General features: G+C 43.1%; 1 protein-coding gene across 1 annotated transcript in view; it reads right to left on the minus strand.

The window, feature by feature from the left end:
• LOC137645828 (dehydrogenase/reductase SDR family member 12-like) overlaps positions 1-17,389 on the minus strand; it is a 91,539-nt gene that overhangs the window by 45,424 nt on the left and 28,726 nt on the right. The window contains exons 4-5 of the mRNA XM_068378805.1: positions 1,337-1,432; positions 716-840 (exon numbers count right to left, since the gene is read on the minus strand). Coding sequence (XP_068234906.1) covers positions 716-840; positions 1,337-1,432 — 221 coding nt within the window. The remainder of the gene's footprint in view (positions 1-715; positions 841-1,336; positions 1,433-17,389) is intronic.

A 17,389-nucleotide genomic window follows, 5' to 3' on the forward strand; every position in this document is an offset into this window, starting at 1 on the left:
AGAAAAACTGCACTAGATGGGCATGAACACTATCAAGGAAAGGAAAGAGATAATTTCTAGTTTTAGGGTAGACACTGACATTTAATCCACTTTGAGAGAAAAGCAACATCTCAAGGGAGGTTCATAGAAAATAAATAAACTGTGTACTTATGTCTAAATACTCTAAAGGCTATTCACAGGTGTAATACCCCCTATCAAAATAAATCAAACACTTTTTAAATGAATAAAAGAAATAATTCTAAAACAAATTCTACCATATTAAGAAAAGATGTCAAACACTGTAACTTCAACCCATTGTAAGCACTCACAGCTACTGGAAATATATCTATTGTGCTATAAAGCTTGACAAAAAAGTAAATACCTTACTATATTCATTACTTAACCCTTTTACCCCCAGGGTATTTGGAAATTTCCAATCCTTAACCCCCAGGGGGTTATTTTTTCCCCAGCACATTATGCAGTATATTTTTTTTTAAATTGCTCTAACAGACTTAATTTTTGTCATAGAGAGGTCAGGTTAGTCTCATTCTCTTGGAAAATGCCTGAATTTCCTCAAAAAATTATCAAAAATATGAAAATAGAAATTTTTATAGCATTTTTTTGCAAGGACGTACCGGTACATCCATGGGGGTAAAGGGATGGCTTTTGTGAAACGTACCAGTACGTCCTTTGGGGGAAAAAGGGTTAATATTTAAGGAAGACTTCAATTTCATACTTTTTCAAAAGAGGTAACAAGCTCCTTGTAAGAATGTAAGTACCAAGAGTATTGGTGGCAAAATTCTTCTCCAAGTTATCTTCAGTAAGTTCCCGCTGATTTACCATACACCCAGCATTGTTTATCTGTGGAAAAACAATTAATGAAAGGATAATTATAAAAGAAAAAAAACTTCACTATTTGGACAGTATCCAACTTATTCTTGTTAAAAAAATTATTATGTTATGCTCTATTAAACAGAAAGTTAAATATAATTCTAATTCTTAGTTTGAAAAATTCCTATAATACCATTCCTTGTTAAATTATTTTGGGTCAGGATGCTTTGTGGTACCAAAGGCACTTTCCTGTTAGGAGCTAGAATAGATAATCCAATACCACTTAAAATACCAAAGAAACTTTGTCTTTCTTGTACCCGGCTCAATGTATCAACATGCAAAGCACAGGCACAGTGCATATAAGGAAGAGCCACAGGTGCAACAAACAGTAATGCAAATACTGTCATTTATTTTCACAGAGAAGGTATCATACACCTTACAAATTGGAAAAGTATAATTCAACTCAAAATTCAAGTTTTGCAAACGCAATAAAAAAAAATAGTAACTACATGAATACTGCACTTACTAAAGCATGAAGGCTTTCATTGCTGTTTTCGAAGTCGTTAGCAAACTGATGCACACTTTTTGGCTGGGACATATCCAATATATGCACAAAAACATTCTGTAATAATCAATCATTATCAAACAACATTCAAGATGAAAGAAAATAATTTGAAAAGTAATGAATTTTATTAATACAGTAAAGGTATTCAATACTTACAAAGTAATTATAAATAAAATCTTTCAAAATGTTATTTTCATTAGTAAAATAAATTTTTGAATATACTTACCCGATAATCATGTAGCTGTCAACTCTGTTGCCGACAGAAATCTACGGTCGGGATACGCCAGCGATCGCTATAAAGGTGGGGGTGAACACCACAGCGCCATCTGTGATCAGGTACTCCAGTACTTCTTGTCAACACCACCTCAATTTTTTCCTCGGTCCACTGGTTCTCTATGGGGAGGAAGGGTGGGTCAATTAAATCATGATTATCGGGTAAGTATATTCAAAAATTTATTTTACTAATGAAAATAACATTTTTCAATATTAATCTTACCCGATAATCATGTAGCTGATTCACACCCAGGGTGGTGGGTGGAGACCAGCATACATGTTAACAAAGAAGCTAAGTATCCCGTATTTTATTTTATTAGTTATTCAAAAATAACATAAAATAAATAAGTACCTGGTAAGGAAGACGACTTGAACCATTACTCTGCCTTTATTAAGTACGTCTTCCTTACTGAGCGTAGCGGTCCTCTTAGGATGCTGAACGACTCTTAGGTGCTGAAGTATAAAGGGCTGCAACCCATACTAAAGGACCTCATCACAACCTTTAACCTCGGCGCTTCTCAAGAAAGAATTGATCACCCGCCAAATCAACAAGGATGTGGAAGGCTTCTTAGCCGACCGTACAACCCATAAAAAGTATTCAAAAGAAAGGTTAAAAAGGTTATGGGATTATGGGAATGTAGTGGCTGAGCCCCCGCCTACTACTGCATTCGTTGCTACGAATGGTCCCAGGGTGTAGCAGTTCTCGTAAAGAGACTGGACATCTTTGAGATAGAATGATGCGAACACTGACTTGCTTCTCCAATAGGTTGCATCCATAACACTCTGCAGAGAACGGTTCTGTTTGAGGGTCACTGAAGAAGCCACAGCTCTCACTTCATGTGCCCTTACCTTCAGCAAAGCAAGGTCTTCTTCCTTCAGATGAGAATGTGCTTCCCTAATCAGGAGCCTGAATAGGTAAGAAACTGAGTTCTTAGACCTTGGAAGGGAAGGCTTCTTGATAGCACACCATAAGGCTTCTGATTGTCCTCGTAAAGGTTATGGCCTTTTTAGATAGTACCTAAGAGCTCTAACTGGGCAAAGTACTCTCTCCAGTTCGTCCCCCACCAAGTTGGACAGGCTTGGGATCTCGAACGACTTAGGCCAAGGACGTGAAGGAAGCTCGTTCTAGCAAAAAACCGAGCTGCAAGGAACATGTAGCCGTTTCAGATGTGAAAACTATGTTCCTGCTGAAGGCGTGGATCTCACTTACTCTTTTAGCTGTTGTCAAGCACACGAGGGAAAGAGTTTTTAATGTGAGGTCCTTAAAAGAGGCTGATTGGAGAGGTTCAAATCTTGATGACATAAGGAACCTTAGGACCACGTCTAGATTCCAGCCTGGAGTGGACAACCGACGTTCCTTTGAGGTCTCAAAAGACTAAAGGAGGTCGTGTAGATCTTTGTTGGTGGAAAGATCCAAGCCTCTGTGGCGGAAAACCGCTGCCAACATACTTCTGTAACCCTTAATCGTAGGAGCTGAAAGGGATCTTACGTTCCTTAGATGTAACAGGAAGTCAGCAATCTGGGTTACAGTGGTACTGGATGAGGAAACTGCATTGGCCTTGTACCAGCTTCGGAAGACTTCCCCTTTAGACTGGAAGACTCTGAGAGTGGATGTCCTCCTTGCTCTGGCAATCGCTCTGGCTGCCTCCTTTGAAAAGCCCCTAGCTCTTGAGAGTCTTTCGAAAGTCTGAAGGCAGTCAGACGAAGAGCGTGGAGGTTTGGATGTACCTTCTTTACGTGAGGTAGACGTAGAAGGTCCACTCCTAGAGGAAGAGTCCTGGGAATGTCGACCAGCCATTGCAGTACCTCTAAGAACCATTCTCTCGCGGGCCAGAGCGGAGCCAACCAACGTCAGCCGTGTCCCTTAGCGAGAGGCGAACTTCTGAAGTACCCTGTTGACAATCTTGAACGGCGGGAATGCATACAGGTCGAGATGGGACCAATCCAGCAGAAAAGCATCCACGTGAACTGCTGCTGGGTCTGGAATCGGAGAACAATACAACGGGAGCCTCTAGGTTATCGAGGTAGCGAACAGATCTATGGTTGGCTGACCCCACAGGGCCCAAAGTCTGCTGCAAACATTCTTGTGAAGGGTCCACTCTGTGGGGATGACCTGACCCTTCCGGCTAAGGCGATCTGCCATGACATTCATATCGCCCTGAATGAACCTCGTTACCAGCGTGAGCTTTCGATCTTTTAACCAGATGAGGAGGTCCCTTGCGATCTAGAACAACTTCACGAAAGAGTCCCTCCCTGCTTGGAGATGTAAGCCAAGGCTGTGGTGTTGTCAGAGTCCACTTCCACCACCTTGTTAAGCTGGAGGGACTTGAAGTTTATCAAGGCCAGATGAACCGCCAACAGCTCCTTGCAAGAGATGTGAAGTGTCCTTAGCTCCTGATTCCATGTTCCCGAGCATTCCTGTCCGTCCAAAGTCGCACCCCAGCCCGTGTCTGATGCGTCAGAGAAGAGACGGCGGTCGGGTTTCTGAACAGCCAAAGGTAGACTTCCTTGAGAAGAAAGCTGTTCTTTCACCACGTGAGAGTAGACCTCCTCTCTTCGGAAACAGGAACTGAGATCGTCTCTAGCGTCATGTCCTTTATCCAGTGAGCCGCTAGATGATACTGAAGGGGGCGGAGGTGGGGTCTCCCTAACTCGATGAACAGGGCCAGCGATGAAAGTGTCCCTGTTACACTCATCCACTACCTGACTGAGCATCGGTTCCTTCTCAGCATGCTCTGGATGCAATCTAGGGCTTAGTAGATCCTTGGGGCCGACGGAAAAGCCCGAAAAGCTCGACTCTGAAGATCCATACCCAGGTAGACAATGGTCTGGGATGGGACGAGCTGGGACTCCTCAAAATTGACCAGGAGGCCCAGTTCCTTGGTCAGATCCATAGTCCATCTGAGAATCTCCAGACAGCGACGACTTGTGGGAGCTCTTAAAAGCTAGTCGTCTGACGGAGCCGGACACAAGATCATGGTACTGCTGCACAGTCTGTGAACTGTCAACCATGGGGAAGCGAGGAAGTACAGTGACAACCCGAAGCTGTCTAGACTGTCTGGGTCGTACAGACAACTCCTTATCGGGTTGCTGAGTTTGCCGCACTGCGTCACAACAAGTCACTTCTGCTGGTTGTTGAACGTCTTCCCAGTGACACACTGACTCCGTAAACAAAAAATCCTCTAACAAGGACTAAGCTTGGACTGCATGTCTTGTAACACAGCTCAAGGTCTATGGGAGCAGGTGTGGTAACAGACGGGGTTAGCGACTGAAGTGGAACCATTACCCTCCCTGGAAGCATGTTATGCTTAAATAAAAGTCCATAGGAGGCTAAGCAGCTAAAGGCTCCTCTCCAAATGACAGAGTCCTCAAGGGAATATCAGAAGGAGGGAGAATAGCACTTTCTCATCTACAGGAACCATATCTGAGAAAAGCTAAGTTCTCTCAGTGAGGGTTTCACTGGTGCAAAAGCAGCAGACTAGAAGGCAACGTTATGAAAGTGCTTGACAGTCTAGTGAGTTGGCAACAACCAAAGATGTGTGACTGAGAAGCATGCGGTAAGGTATGCAGAGCATGCTGTATGCAGAGCATGCTGTATGTAGAGCATGCTGTAAGGTAAGCAGAGCATGTTGCATGGCGTGCGGCTTATGCTGCATGGGATGAGGCTCATGCTGCATGGGATGAGGCTCATGCTGCATGGTATGAGGCTCATGCTGCATGGGATGAGGCTCATGCTGCAAGGGATGAGGCTTATGCCGCATGCGTTGAGGAGGATGCCGCATAGTATGAGGCTCCTGCCTCATGGGTTGAGGCGGTTGCCGCATAGCATGAGGCTCCTGCCTCATGGTTTGAGGAGGATGCCGCATAGCATGAGGCTCCTCATAGCATGAGACTCCTGCCTCATGGGTTGAGGAGGATGCCGCATAGCATGAGGCTCCTGCCTCATGGGTTGAGGAGGATGCCGCATAGCATGAGGCTGCCTCATGGGTAGAGGAGGATGTCGCATAGCATGAGGCTCCTGCCTCATGGGTTGAGGAGGATGCCGCATAGCATGAGGCTCCTGCCTCATGGGTTGAGGAGGATGCCGCATAGCATGAGGCTCCTGTGAGGTTCCTGCCTCAAGAGTTGCGTCTGCCTCAAGAGTTGCGTCTGCCTCAAGGGTTGAGGAGGTAGCTGCGCAGAGAGAGGCTCATGCTGTGAAAAATGCGGTTGCTGCATGCGTTGAGGCGGCTGCCTCATAGCATGAGGTTCCTCAAGAGTTGAGGCTCTTGCCTCAAGAGTTGAGGTTCTTGAGGTTGCTGCCTCAAGGATGGTGGAGGTTGCCGCAACGCAAGAGATTGCTGCCTCGAGGATGGTTGTCGCAACACATGAGGCTCCTGCCTCAAGGGTAGAGGAGGTTACTGCAAAGCATAAGGTTCCTGCCTCAAGTGTTGAGGAGGTTGCCGCATAGCAAGAGGCTCCTGCCTCAAGGAAAGTGGAGGTTGCTGCACAGCGCTGGTATCTGGCAACTCCCAATGCGGCAGCTCACGCGTGGAGGTAGGTTGAGGAACCTCAACATCATACGTCTGGGAGGGTGGACTGGTATCTGGCAACTCCCAATGCGGCAGCTCACGCATGGAGGTAGGTTGAGGAACCTCAACATCATACGTCTGGCAGGATGGACTGCGCAGAGGTGGAGGAGCGCTCGCAGGAGGAGGTGTGCTAACCTTCTCTGCCTGAAACTCCTGCATCAACACCGCAAGCTGAGACTGCATTGTCAGCAGCATAGACCACTAGAGTTTAAAAAAGACAACAACAAACGGAGCTACTGTCCGTTGAGACTGAGGGTCTAAAACAGCTGGTGCGGCAACAGACTGAGTTACTGTCTGTTGCGATACCACCTTGCCTCTCTGGGAGGTGTGCAGTTGTCGTACTGCAGCAAGTCCGAACTTACCCAGTGCTAAAGACACCACCTAGGAGTTGGACTTGTGCGGAAGGGACCGACTTGCACTAAAAGCTGCAAGATTTGGTCCATGGTTTCTGCGAGAAACCTCTTCCGCAGACGAGGAATAAAAGGGCTCTCTCGTCTTTGTGTGGGTGGGGTGATCACGTCGGCTACGTGAGTTGGTTACACCCGAAACCACGGAGGGAAACGTCTGTTCGTCGATCAAGGCCTGCTGAACCCATAAGTCCTTCGACATTACTTCTCCCCTGGGCTTGGGAGCTTGTAAGAGGTCCCAGACTAGGCGAACAACTGGCACGAACAGACGAACCCTCGAACGCAACACTGTAACACTTTGTGCTTATCACTTTATCACTTTTGATTTTCTGTTTGCACTTATTTCACTGAACTCGAAACTTTAAGTGGTTTGTACCTGAAACACGCAATTCTATCCTTCATTAAAGTTAGTAATTGCGAAAACAGTATTACAATGTAACAGAAAAACATAATGAAAGATAAATAATTCAGTGGCTGGAAAAGAGACTAAACACTAGATCAAATAAACTACGTTTAAAATCTCTCACCGCATAAAGCTTGAGAACAAGAATAAAACTCTAGAAACGTTTACCTTCTTCCCCTAAAGAGACTAGGGAGAAGAGCAAAAACGATAACAACGTTACCCGCTTGAACGAAACGTTTATCCTCCTCTCTCTCCCTCCGTCTCTATCTCTCTCTCTCTCTCTTGACTTAGAACCTGAGAGAAGAGCCCAATTATATATATCGTTAAAACATATTATTGTTAAAGGAAAAAACTGAAAGATTTTCCAAATAAAAAGTTCCTTTATTAGAATTAAAACCATTTAAGCTAAGAAAGAATGAACAAAACGCTAGAATCGGTTTACTCTTACTGCAACGTGACACCGTGAATGCTCTCTCTCTATCGTAACGATAGAGCGCAAGTTGAACGTTCTGAACGTCAACAACTGCAGAGACAAAACAAAACGTTAGTTCAACTTTGAAAACAGTACGAGACTTATCAAAGAAATTCTTTCAAAAACATTAAAATAGCATAATATGTAAACAGGTAAAAACGAAATGACGGGCTCAATGTAAATTAACTTCGGTTCCAAGAAAAGACCGCCTACTATTAGGAAAGGTCGAATATAAACAAATATAAAAATTAATTTTAATAAGTTTATAATAAAAGGAAGTTAATCGAAGAGGCCTATAAAAGGCGGAGAGATATAAAATAAATCTATAACTTTTGTTAAGCAAAATTAAGAAAGAGAGTCTATACTCTCTTCGACACCAACACTTCCGTCTAAGGGAAGGGTCGGCCATTTAAAGGTGAAAGAGAGTTCATACTCTCTTCGTCACCATAAATAATCAAATTAATTCCAAAAGCTAGCTAAGCTAATGATAAAACTTCCTGAATAGCGAAAGCTAAACTCTAGAGCAAATACATCACCAAATCGTGAGCAATAACTCCAGAATCAACAGCGTATCCATGTAGGTCTAGCCGGAGGCACGACAGAGGAAAAATTGAGGTGGTGTTGACAAGAAGTACTGGAGTACCTGACCACAGATGGCGCTGTGGTGTTCACCCCCACCTGTATAGCGATCGCTGGCGTATCCCGACCGTAGATTTCTGTCGGCAACAGAGTTGACAGCTACATGATTATCGGGTAAGATTAATATTGAAAATAAACCTATCAAGAAGATTGATCCACCGATTGTAGTCCAAGATGTTTCCCTAACCCAGCCTTTAGTCTATAACAGAGGAATGAGATGAAGCAATTCTCTCCAGCAACACTATAGCCACCTCACCTCTTAGCTATTCTTCCAACAACCCCATAAAGTGTTATGTAAAATGAGGTTACAATTACGAGATGATTATGGATGGGAAGCAGACTCTACGAAATATGATTGATGGTTCTGTACAAAAAAAATTGTCTTATTATATAAAAAAACTATGCTCATTATTCACAAAAAATCAATCTTATTGAGACTGAATTATAATTCAGTGTAGAAAGCTAAGTCGTTGAATATCCCAAACTGTTTGTTAGGAGATGATGGAATTACATTATAAATGTTTTTGAAGACTATAATACAGTATGTTTGAAACAAAGATTTCCTTATTTGCAGATGTTCAAAAAGGCAGAGCACAGAGACAACCTGCCTTAAAACTGTGATGTAAGGGCAAAGAAGTCTGAATGGCTATGGCACTAAAAGTATTAATGGGATCAGAGCCTGTAATTTAGTTACAAAGTAGGCCTTTCTTCTACCAGGAAAAAAATGTGGAGACACTACAAGTAATAAAAAATACTCCTATCCTCGGTTGGTTCACACATCACTGGCCCAGATAAAATGCAGATGTGAAAGGCCTTAATTCACACAAGAATGTCATAGGTTAACAACCCAGAATTCTACAGAGTAGCTATGCACATGACCCATCATAGGTAGGGTAAGAATATGAAATTATGTAATCATCAGGCAGCTACAGTGTTAGAAATACCGCATGCTATATACTGTCTTTCAAAGAGCATCATAGGGTATCATATTTTATGGGAAAGATAGGTTGAGGCACTGCATGCTATTGATCACATGAGAGACAGGTGGGAGAGAGGGTTTTATCAGACCACAGCATGCCATGGTGGCTGGATGATAGACCACATAACATTAATCAACAGCAAACTTCCAAGTTGGCATACTGCACCCACTATCAAGTAATCAAGAGTGAGCTGTGGTGCTAAATAAGCTGCTCATCCTCTATTACAGGCGAGTTAAAAAAAGTATGTTGAATAATGTAATGACATGTATATGTTGTTATGCTACACACTACTTATTACAGGAGAGACTAATGAAGAATGTGCTGCATGTAACATAAGTAATTCAATAAGAGGTGTCTATCAGTAAACATTACATATCACCTATAACCAGTAAAACAGGTAGGCATGGGAAACATTGTAGTTAAAAGCAAGACACTGTAAGGTCCAATGCCTACCGACTAATACAAAAAAGAGAAGCACCTAGTTTGCTGCACATTGCATATGTAATCAAACACAAGCTCTGTAGAGCACCTATTATTGGTAAACAATAGGAATCATGATGTTAATAGTAAGGCACTTCATTGGCACAAATGCTCTTCTTATTACATGAGAAACAGATATGAAAAATGCTCCATGCTGAGATAGCACGGATGATGTGTCAAACCCCCAACAGAGTCAAACCTTGATTGATTTGTCACACTGCATGGTTCATGCAGCACTACTTCAAGTACAAACAAATTACCGGTATGTGTCCTGAGGCAATTCCATGTAACCCGTGTACACAGATGAAAGAGGAAAATCTCTTTGGCAATCCAAGAAAAGGATAAGAACATATCAAAATATGAGAGAGAGAGAGAGAGAGAGAGAGAGAGAGAGAGAGAGAGAGAGAGAGAGAGAGAGAGAGAGAGAGAGAGAGAGAGAGAGCACAAATAATAATAAACACCAGTATAAGAAAAAAAATATTAGCAGGCCATCATAAAAGGTGCAATTACATTTTCCAAAAATTCTCTGGAAGTTCCAGTCAGCTTCAATCTTCATTAGAAGAATAGACATGGGGATATTTTTCTAATACAGGTCTCAAAAGCTGAGGACCTACAAGACAACTCCTTGGCCAGGTCAGATTAAGATAACCTATCGGTACTGTACTGTATCAGAATGTCTTGGCATCTAAAATTAAATCTTCTCTCAAAACATTTTAATATTTTTATAAAAAGAATTTAACCTCACTACAAAAGACACAAGTTGCATAATAGGATGAAGGAAACATTAATACTATTAAAATAATATTTTAATTATAAAATAAATTTTTGAATATACTTACCCGGTGAATATATAATAGCTGCAACTCTGCGGCTCGACAGAAAACACACTCAAAAAACTCGCGAGCGATCGCTATGAAGGTTGCGGGTGTGCCCACCAGCGCCAACTGTCGGCCAGATACCACTCTTGTATGTAAACAAAACCTTCAATTCTTCTCGTCCCGCTGTGTCTCTATTGGGGAGGAAGGGAGGGTCATTTAATTTATATATTCACCGGGTAAGTATATTCAAAAATTTATTTTATAATTAAAATATCATTTTTAAATATTTAACTTAGCCGGTGAATATATAATAGCTGATTCACACCCAAGGCGGTGGGTAGAGACCAGAGTTAATTATGTTTACAGCGTATAAGCTAAGAGTTTTTTCATTTTGACAGTTATCAATATAACAAAACCAAAATATATAGGTACCTGGTAAGGAAGTCGACTTAGACGATTACTCTGCCTTGTAAGTCTGTCTTCCTCACGGAGCCCAGCGATCCTCTTAGGATGCTGACAGACTCCCAGGAGCTGAAGTATCAAGGGCTGCAACCCATACAACAGGACCTCATCAAACCCCTAATCTGGGCGCTCTCAAGAAATGACTTTGACCACCCGCCAAATCAACCAGGATGCGAAAGGCTTCTTAGCCTTCCGAACAACCCATAAAACAATATTAAAAACATTTCAAGAGACAGATTAAAAGGATATTGGAATTAGGGAAGTGTAGTGGTAGAACCCTCACCCACTACTGCACTCGCTGCAACGAATGGACCCAGTGTGTAGCAGTCCTCGTAAAGAGTCTGGACATCTTTTAAGTAAAATGACGCGAACACTGACTTGTTTCTCCAAAAAGTCGCGTCCATAATACTTTGCAGAGATCTATTTTGCTTGAAGGCCACGGAGGTTGCTATATCTCTAACTTCGTGCGTCTTAACCTTAAGCAAACATCGGTCTTTCTCATTCAAGTGAGAATGAGCTTCTCGTATTAAAAAAATCTGATAAAATATGACAAAGAATTCTTTGACATAGGCAATGAAGGTTTCTTAACTGAGCACCATAATGCCTCAGATTTCCCTCGTAATGACTTAGTACGAGCTAAATCGAACTTAAGAGCTCTAACAGGACATAATACTCTTTCCAGTTCGTTGCCTACGATCTCTGATAAGCAAGGAATATCAAAAGATTTAGGCCAAGGACGAGAAGGCAGTTCATTTTTGGCCAGGAAACCAAGTTGAAGTGAACAAGTGGCTTTTTTCTGTAGAAAAGCCGATGTTCTTACTGAAGGCATGAAGTTCACTGACCCTTTTAGCCGAAGCCAAGCACACTAGGAAAAGTGTCTTGAGGGTGAGATCCTTCAGGGAGGCTGAATGTAATGGCTCAAACCTGTCTGACATGAGGAACCTTAGGACCACGTCTAAGTTCCATCCAGGAGTTGCCAAACGACGTTCCTTAGAGGTCTCGAAAGACTTAAGGAGATCTTGGAGATCTTTATTGTTGGAAAGATCTAAGCCTCTATGTCGAAAGACCGAAGCCAACATGCTCCTGTAGCCCTTAATCGTGGGAGCTGAAAGGGAGCGAACCTTTCTCAGATGTAAAAGAAAATCTGCGATTTGGGCTACAGAGGTACTGGACGAGGACACAGATGCTGACTTGCACCAGTCTCGAAAGACTTCCCACTTTGACTGGTATACTCTAATGGTAGAAGCTCTCCTAGCTCTTGCAATCGCACTGACTGCCTCCTTCGAAAAGCCTCTAGCTCTTGAGAGTCTTTCGATAGTCTGAAGGAAGTCAGACGAAGAGCGGGGAGGCTTTGATGGACATTCTTTACGTGGGGCTGACGTAACAGATCTACCCTTAGAGGAAGACTTCTTGGAAAGTCTACCAGCCATTGAAGTACCTCGGTGAACCACTCTCTCGCGGGCCAGAGGGTAGCAACCAACGTCAACCTTGTCCCTCCGTGAGAGGCGAACTTCTGCAGTACCTTGTTGACTATCTTGAATGGTGGGAATGCATATAAGTCCATAAAAGACCAATCCAGTAGAAACGCGTCTATGTAGATTGCTTCTGTATCTAGGACTGGAGAGCAAAAGATTGGTAACCTTTTGGTCAACGAGGAGGCAAAGAGGTCTATGGTGGGTTGACCCCAAGTAGCCCAAAGACTCTTGCCCACGTCCTTGTGGAGGGTCCATTCCGTGGGTATCACCTGACCCCTCCGACTGAGACAGTCTGCCAAGACGTTCAAGTCCCCCTGGATGAATCTCGTCAACAGGGAGATGCCTCGAATTCTTGACCATAAGAGAAGGTCCCTTGCGATCTCGAGCAGCGTGAAGGAGTGTGTGCCTCCTTGCTTGGAGATGTACGCCAAAGTTGTGGTGTTGTCTGAGTTGACCTCTACCACTTAGTTTCGAAGACGCATTCTAATATCATCAAGGCCAAGTGGACTGCTAATAGCTCCTTGCCGTTGATGTGCATGCTCTTCTGACTTGAGGTCCACAGACCCGAGCATTCCCGACCGTCCAGGGTCGCACCCCAACCCAAACCCGACGCGTCTGAGGACAACACGTGGTTTGGGTTCTTGACTGCTAGGGATAGTCCCTCTCTCAGACTGATATTGCTGTCCCACCATTTCAGGCATGCCTTTATTGGTTCGGAGACTGGGAATGATACCGTCTCTAATGTCTTGTCCTAATTCCAGTGAGAGGCTAGATGGAACCAGAGAGGCAGAAGGGGTAGTCTCCCTAGTGAGACAAACTGCTCCAGGGATGAGAGAGTCCCTACGAGACTGTTCCAACTCCTGACTGAATAAACGTTTTCTTTTCAGCATTAGTTGGACTTCGAGCAGGGCTTGACTGCGAATCTCCATCCCCAAATATAGAATAATCTGGGATGGGATCAGTTGGGACTTTTAGGTTGACCACAAGTCCCAACTCCCTGGCCAGACTCAACGTCCAATGTAGATCCTGCAGACAGCGAAGGCTGGACGATGCTCTGAGAAGCCAGTCGTCCAAGTACAGGGAGGCTCGGATCCCCGATAGATGGAGGGATTTTGCCACATTCCTCATGAGCCTCGTAAACACGGGAGGCGCAGGACTGAGGCCAAAGCACAGGGCTCGAAACTGGTACCCCACATTCCTGTAAACAAACCTCAGAAACGGTTGGGAATCCGGGTGTATAGGAATGTGGAAGTATGCCTCCTGAAGGTCGAGAGACCATCCAGTCGCCTTCCATAAATGCTGTCAAGACAGCCTGGTAGACTTCATCGTGAAGTTTGTCTTGACAATGAACACATTGAGCGCACTTGCCTCTTACGTACTCCTGCAGTGAACATGGCTGCCAAATCATGGAGCCATCCCTGAGGGACTTGTTCCTGCAGAGAACGTGGCTGTCAGATCATTGGAGCCATCCCTGAAAGCCTTGTTTATGCATGACATAATTGTACAGCAAAACTTCAAAGGCTCGAAAACAGCTGTGAAGTTGACCTGTAAAATCTTGGAGCGTCTCATGGCCAGGCGCCAGGGAGAGTCTATGAGGTTTGAGAAGTCTATCTGGGCAGAGGCAGGAACTCCCAAGCCGAGAACTTCTCTCGTGTCATATCAGACTCTCGCTCTATAAGCCAGTTTAAAAGAAGGGAAAGCAAAGGCTGTCTCCCCCAAACTCCTCCTGGTGATAAACCAGTCGCCTAGCAAACGTAAAGCTCTCTTAGAAGAGCGAGAGAGCACTAGCTTATAAAACAACGGCTTCGAAGTAGCTAGGCCTAGTGTAAGCTCTGACGTTTAGGCGAACGAGGAGCAGCAGTTACAAAAAGATCCGGACAAAGATCCTTAAAAATCAGCATGATTTATTTAAAGTCCATAGAGGGCTAAGCAGCTTTAGGCTCCTCTCCGTCTGACAGAGTGCTCAAGGGAATATCAGTAGGAGGGGGAACAGCAACTTCCTCATCTGAAGGAACCTTGTCCGATAATAGCTGAGTCTCAAGCAAGGGAGAGACCTACCGTGGTGGCAATGCTTTACAAGCAGAGTCCACACGCACTGGTGCATTAGTAGCGGACCAGGACGCAACGTCATGTAACTTCTTGACAGTCTGTGAACTGTCAACAACAACAGGTGCGAGAGACCAGGACGCAACGTCATGTAACTGCTTGACAGTCTGTGAACTGTCAACAACAACAGGTGCGTGAGGACGCACAGCGTCCACTCGAGGCTGCTTTGACCGCCTAGACTGAGCAGTCAAAACAACTCTAGAATGCGGAGCTTGACGCTCAGCGTCAAAACAAGTCAACTCCGATTGTTAGCGAACGTCCTGAACGTCAACAGGAGCATCAGCAAGTGGCCTAACGTCCAAATGTGGCTGAAAATCCACACGAGACCGCATCGAGTGTGGTTCTAAACAACCTGACTGACGTGACTTAGCTACGCCAACGTCAACAGGACGCACAAAGGAACGTTAGGGTGGCTGAAAGCCAGGATCTCCATGAGATAAACGGCTAGGCTCAACGGACTTATCGGCAGAATAGTCTTCCATAAGGGAGGCAAGCTTATTCTGCATGTCTTGCCGTACAACCCATTTAGGATCAACGGGAATGGTTGCGGTAAGAGACGAGGGTAACGTCTGTGACCGCAAAACCTTGCCTACAAAAAGACTCTCGGAGTCTGTGTTACGCTTTTGTTAGGCGGCGAGCAGTCTTCCGATGACTGCATAGGGTCAGAGCTGTCCTAATGGTTAAAACCAGGACGCTGGACCTGTCCTGAAAGGACTGACTTTCGCTTAAAGGGCCTCGAAACCTTGTTCAACGGTTTCTTATGCGAAAAGCCTTCGGATGACGAGGAGAAAATCGTCTCTCTCGCCTTATGGTAGGGGTGATCTTGGTAAGATACACCCGATACCATAGAGGGAACGTCTGTTCGCTGATCAAGGCCTCTCGAACCCATAAGTCGTACGACATTACTTCTCCCCTGAGCTTGGGAGCTTGCAAGAGGTCCCGGACTAGGCGAACGACAGGCACGAACAGACGAACCCTCGGTTGCAACACTGATAACACTTTGCGCAATATCACTTTATCACTACGATTTTCTGTTTTGCACTTATTTCACTGAAATCGAATTTTTTAACAATTCACATTAGGTATGAATAAAACTGATTTCTACCTGAAGCACGCAATTCTACCCTCATCAAAAGGTTGTAATTGCGAAATCAGTCATATAATGCAAGCACATTAATACCAGCAAAAAACAGTAAACATATTTTAAGATAAAAAATTCAGTGGCTGGGGAAGAGACTAAACACTAGTTCATTCAAAACTACGTTTTCAATCTCTCACCGTACATTGCCTTGGGACGAGAATAAAAAACTAAAAACGTTTTATCCTTTCTCCCCGTACAGAGACTAGGGACGAGAGTAACTCGAGAACAACGTTACCCGCTTGGGACGAGATAAAGATCGGAACGTTTTCTCTCCTCTCTCTCCCTCCGTCTCTATCTCTCTCTCTCTCTTGATTTCGCACCTAAGAGAAGAGCCCACTTACGTTTCGTCAAAAAAACAGGTTATTTGACCAAAGGAAAAAACTGAAAGGTTTTTCAATTAAAAAGTTCCTTTAAAATAGAATTTAAAACATTTAAGCTTTGAAAGAAGAATGAACAAAACGTCAGAATCGATTTACTCTTTCTGCAAAGTGAAACCGTGATACTCTCTCTCTCTATCGTAACAATAGAGCGCAAACTGCGTAGCATAAATAAACTAAACGTTAGTTCATCTTTGAAACAGTACGAAGACTATTCAAAGAAAATCTTTCATAAAATATCTATTAAAAAATATTCATTTAATAAGTTTTAAATCATTAGCTCTTTAAAAGCTATTTACGATTGAAAGGGCTCAACGTTGTTTAACTTCGGTTTCCAAGTTAGGACCGCCTACTCTCAGGAAAGGTCGCATATAAACAAATCATTAAAATTTATTTTGATGTTTATTATAAATGGAAAGCTAATCGAAGAGGCCTAATAAAGGCGGTTGAGATATAAAATATATAGAGGAAAATCTATAATTAATTTATAACGTGATAAGATAATTGCTAAAAGCCTAAACACACTTCCGTCTAAGGGAAGGGTCGGCCATTTAAAAGTCAAAGAAAGTCCATACTCTCTTTGTCATCAAAAATTAAATCTATCCAAAAACGAGTTCAAGATTTAAGATGAAGATAAAACACCTGCACTGCGAAAGTTCAAACCAAAATGAAGTACTTCACCAAATATGTTGAGAAAACTCCAGGTTCTACAGCGAGTATTGATACGTCTTGTCGTCAACGTCGACAGAGATGAATTGAAGGTTTTGTTTACATACAAGAGTGGTATCTGGCCGACAGTTGGCGCTGGTGGGCACACCCGCAACCTTCATAGCGATCGCTCGCGAGTTTTTTGAGTGTGTTTTCTGTCGAGCCGCAGAGTTGCAGCTATTATATATTCACCGGCTAAGTTAAATATTTAAAAATGCAGCATATAACAGACTGCACAGCAAACATTAAGGTAACATATCCAAAACCTATTTATGAGTGTTATGGAAGTCAAAGAACAATAAAAGTTATAACTTTAAATCTTGGCCAGGTCGGATTAAGCTAACATATAGATACTGTACAATATCAGAATGTCATGCCTTTTAAAATTAAATCTTTGCTTAAAACACCTGAATCCTTTTATAATAAGGAATTAACCTCACTACACTATGCACAAGTTGCAAAATAGAAAAAAGGAAACATTAATACTATTAAAATTCAGTAAATGATAGACTGCACAGCAAATATTAAGGTAACATATGCAAAACCTATTTGAGTGCTATGGAAGTCAAAGAAAGATAAAAGTTATAACTTCAAATCTCCACTAGAAAATAAAGCCAATAATGTTACTTGCAATAATTATAACAATAATACACTACAGTAATACCAATAATAATAATAATAGTAATATGTACCAAAAAAACC

Source organism: Palaemon carinicauda, chromosome 8 (assembly GCF_036898095.1).
Source record: "Palaemon carinicauda isolate YSFRI2023 chromosome 8, ASM3689809v2, whole genome shotgun sequence".
Taxonomy (NCBI): domain Eukaryota; kingdom Metazoa; phylum Arthropoda; class Malacostraca; order Decapoda; family Palaemonidae; genus Palaemon; species Palaemon carinicauda.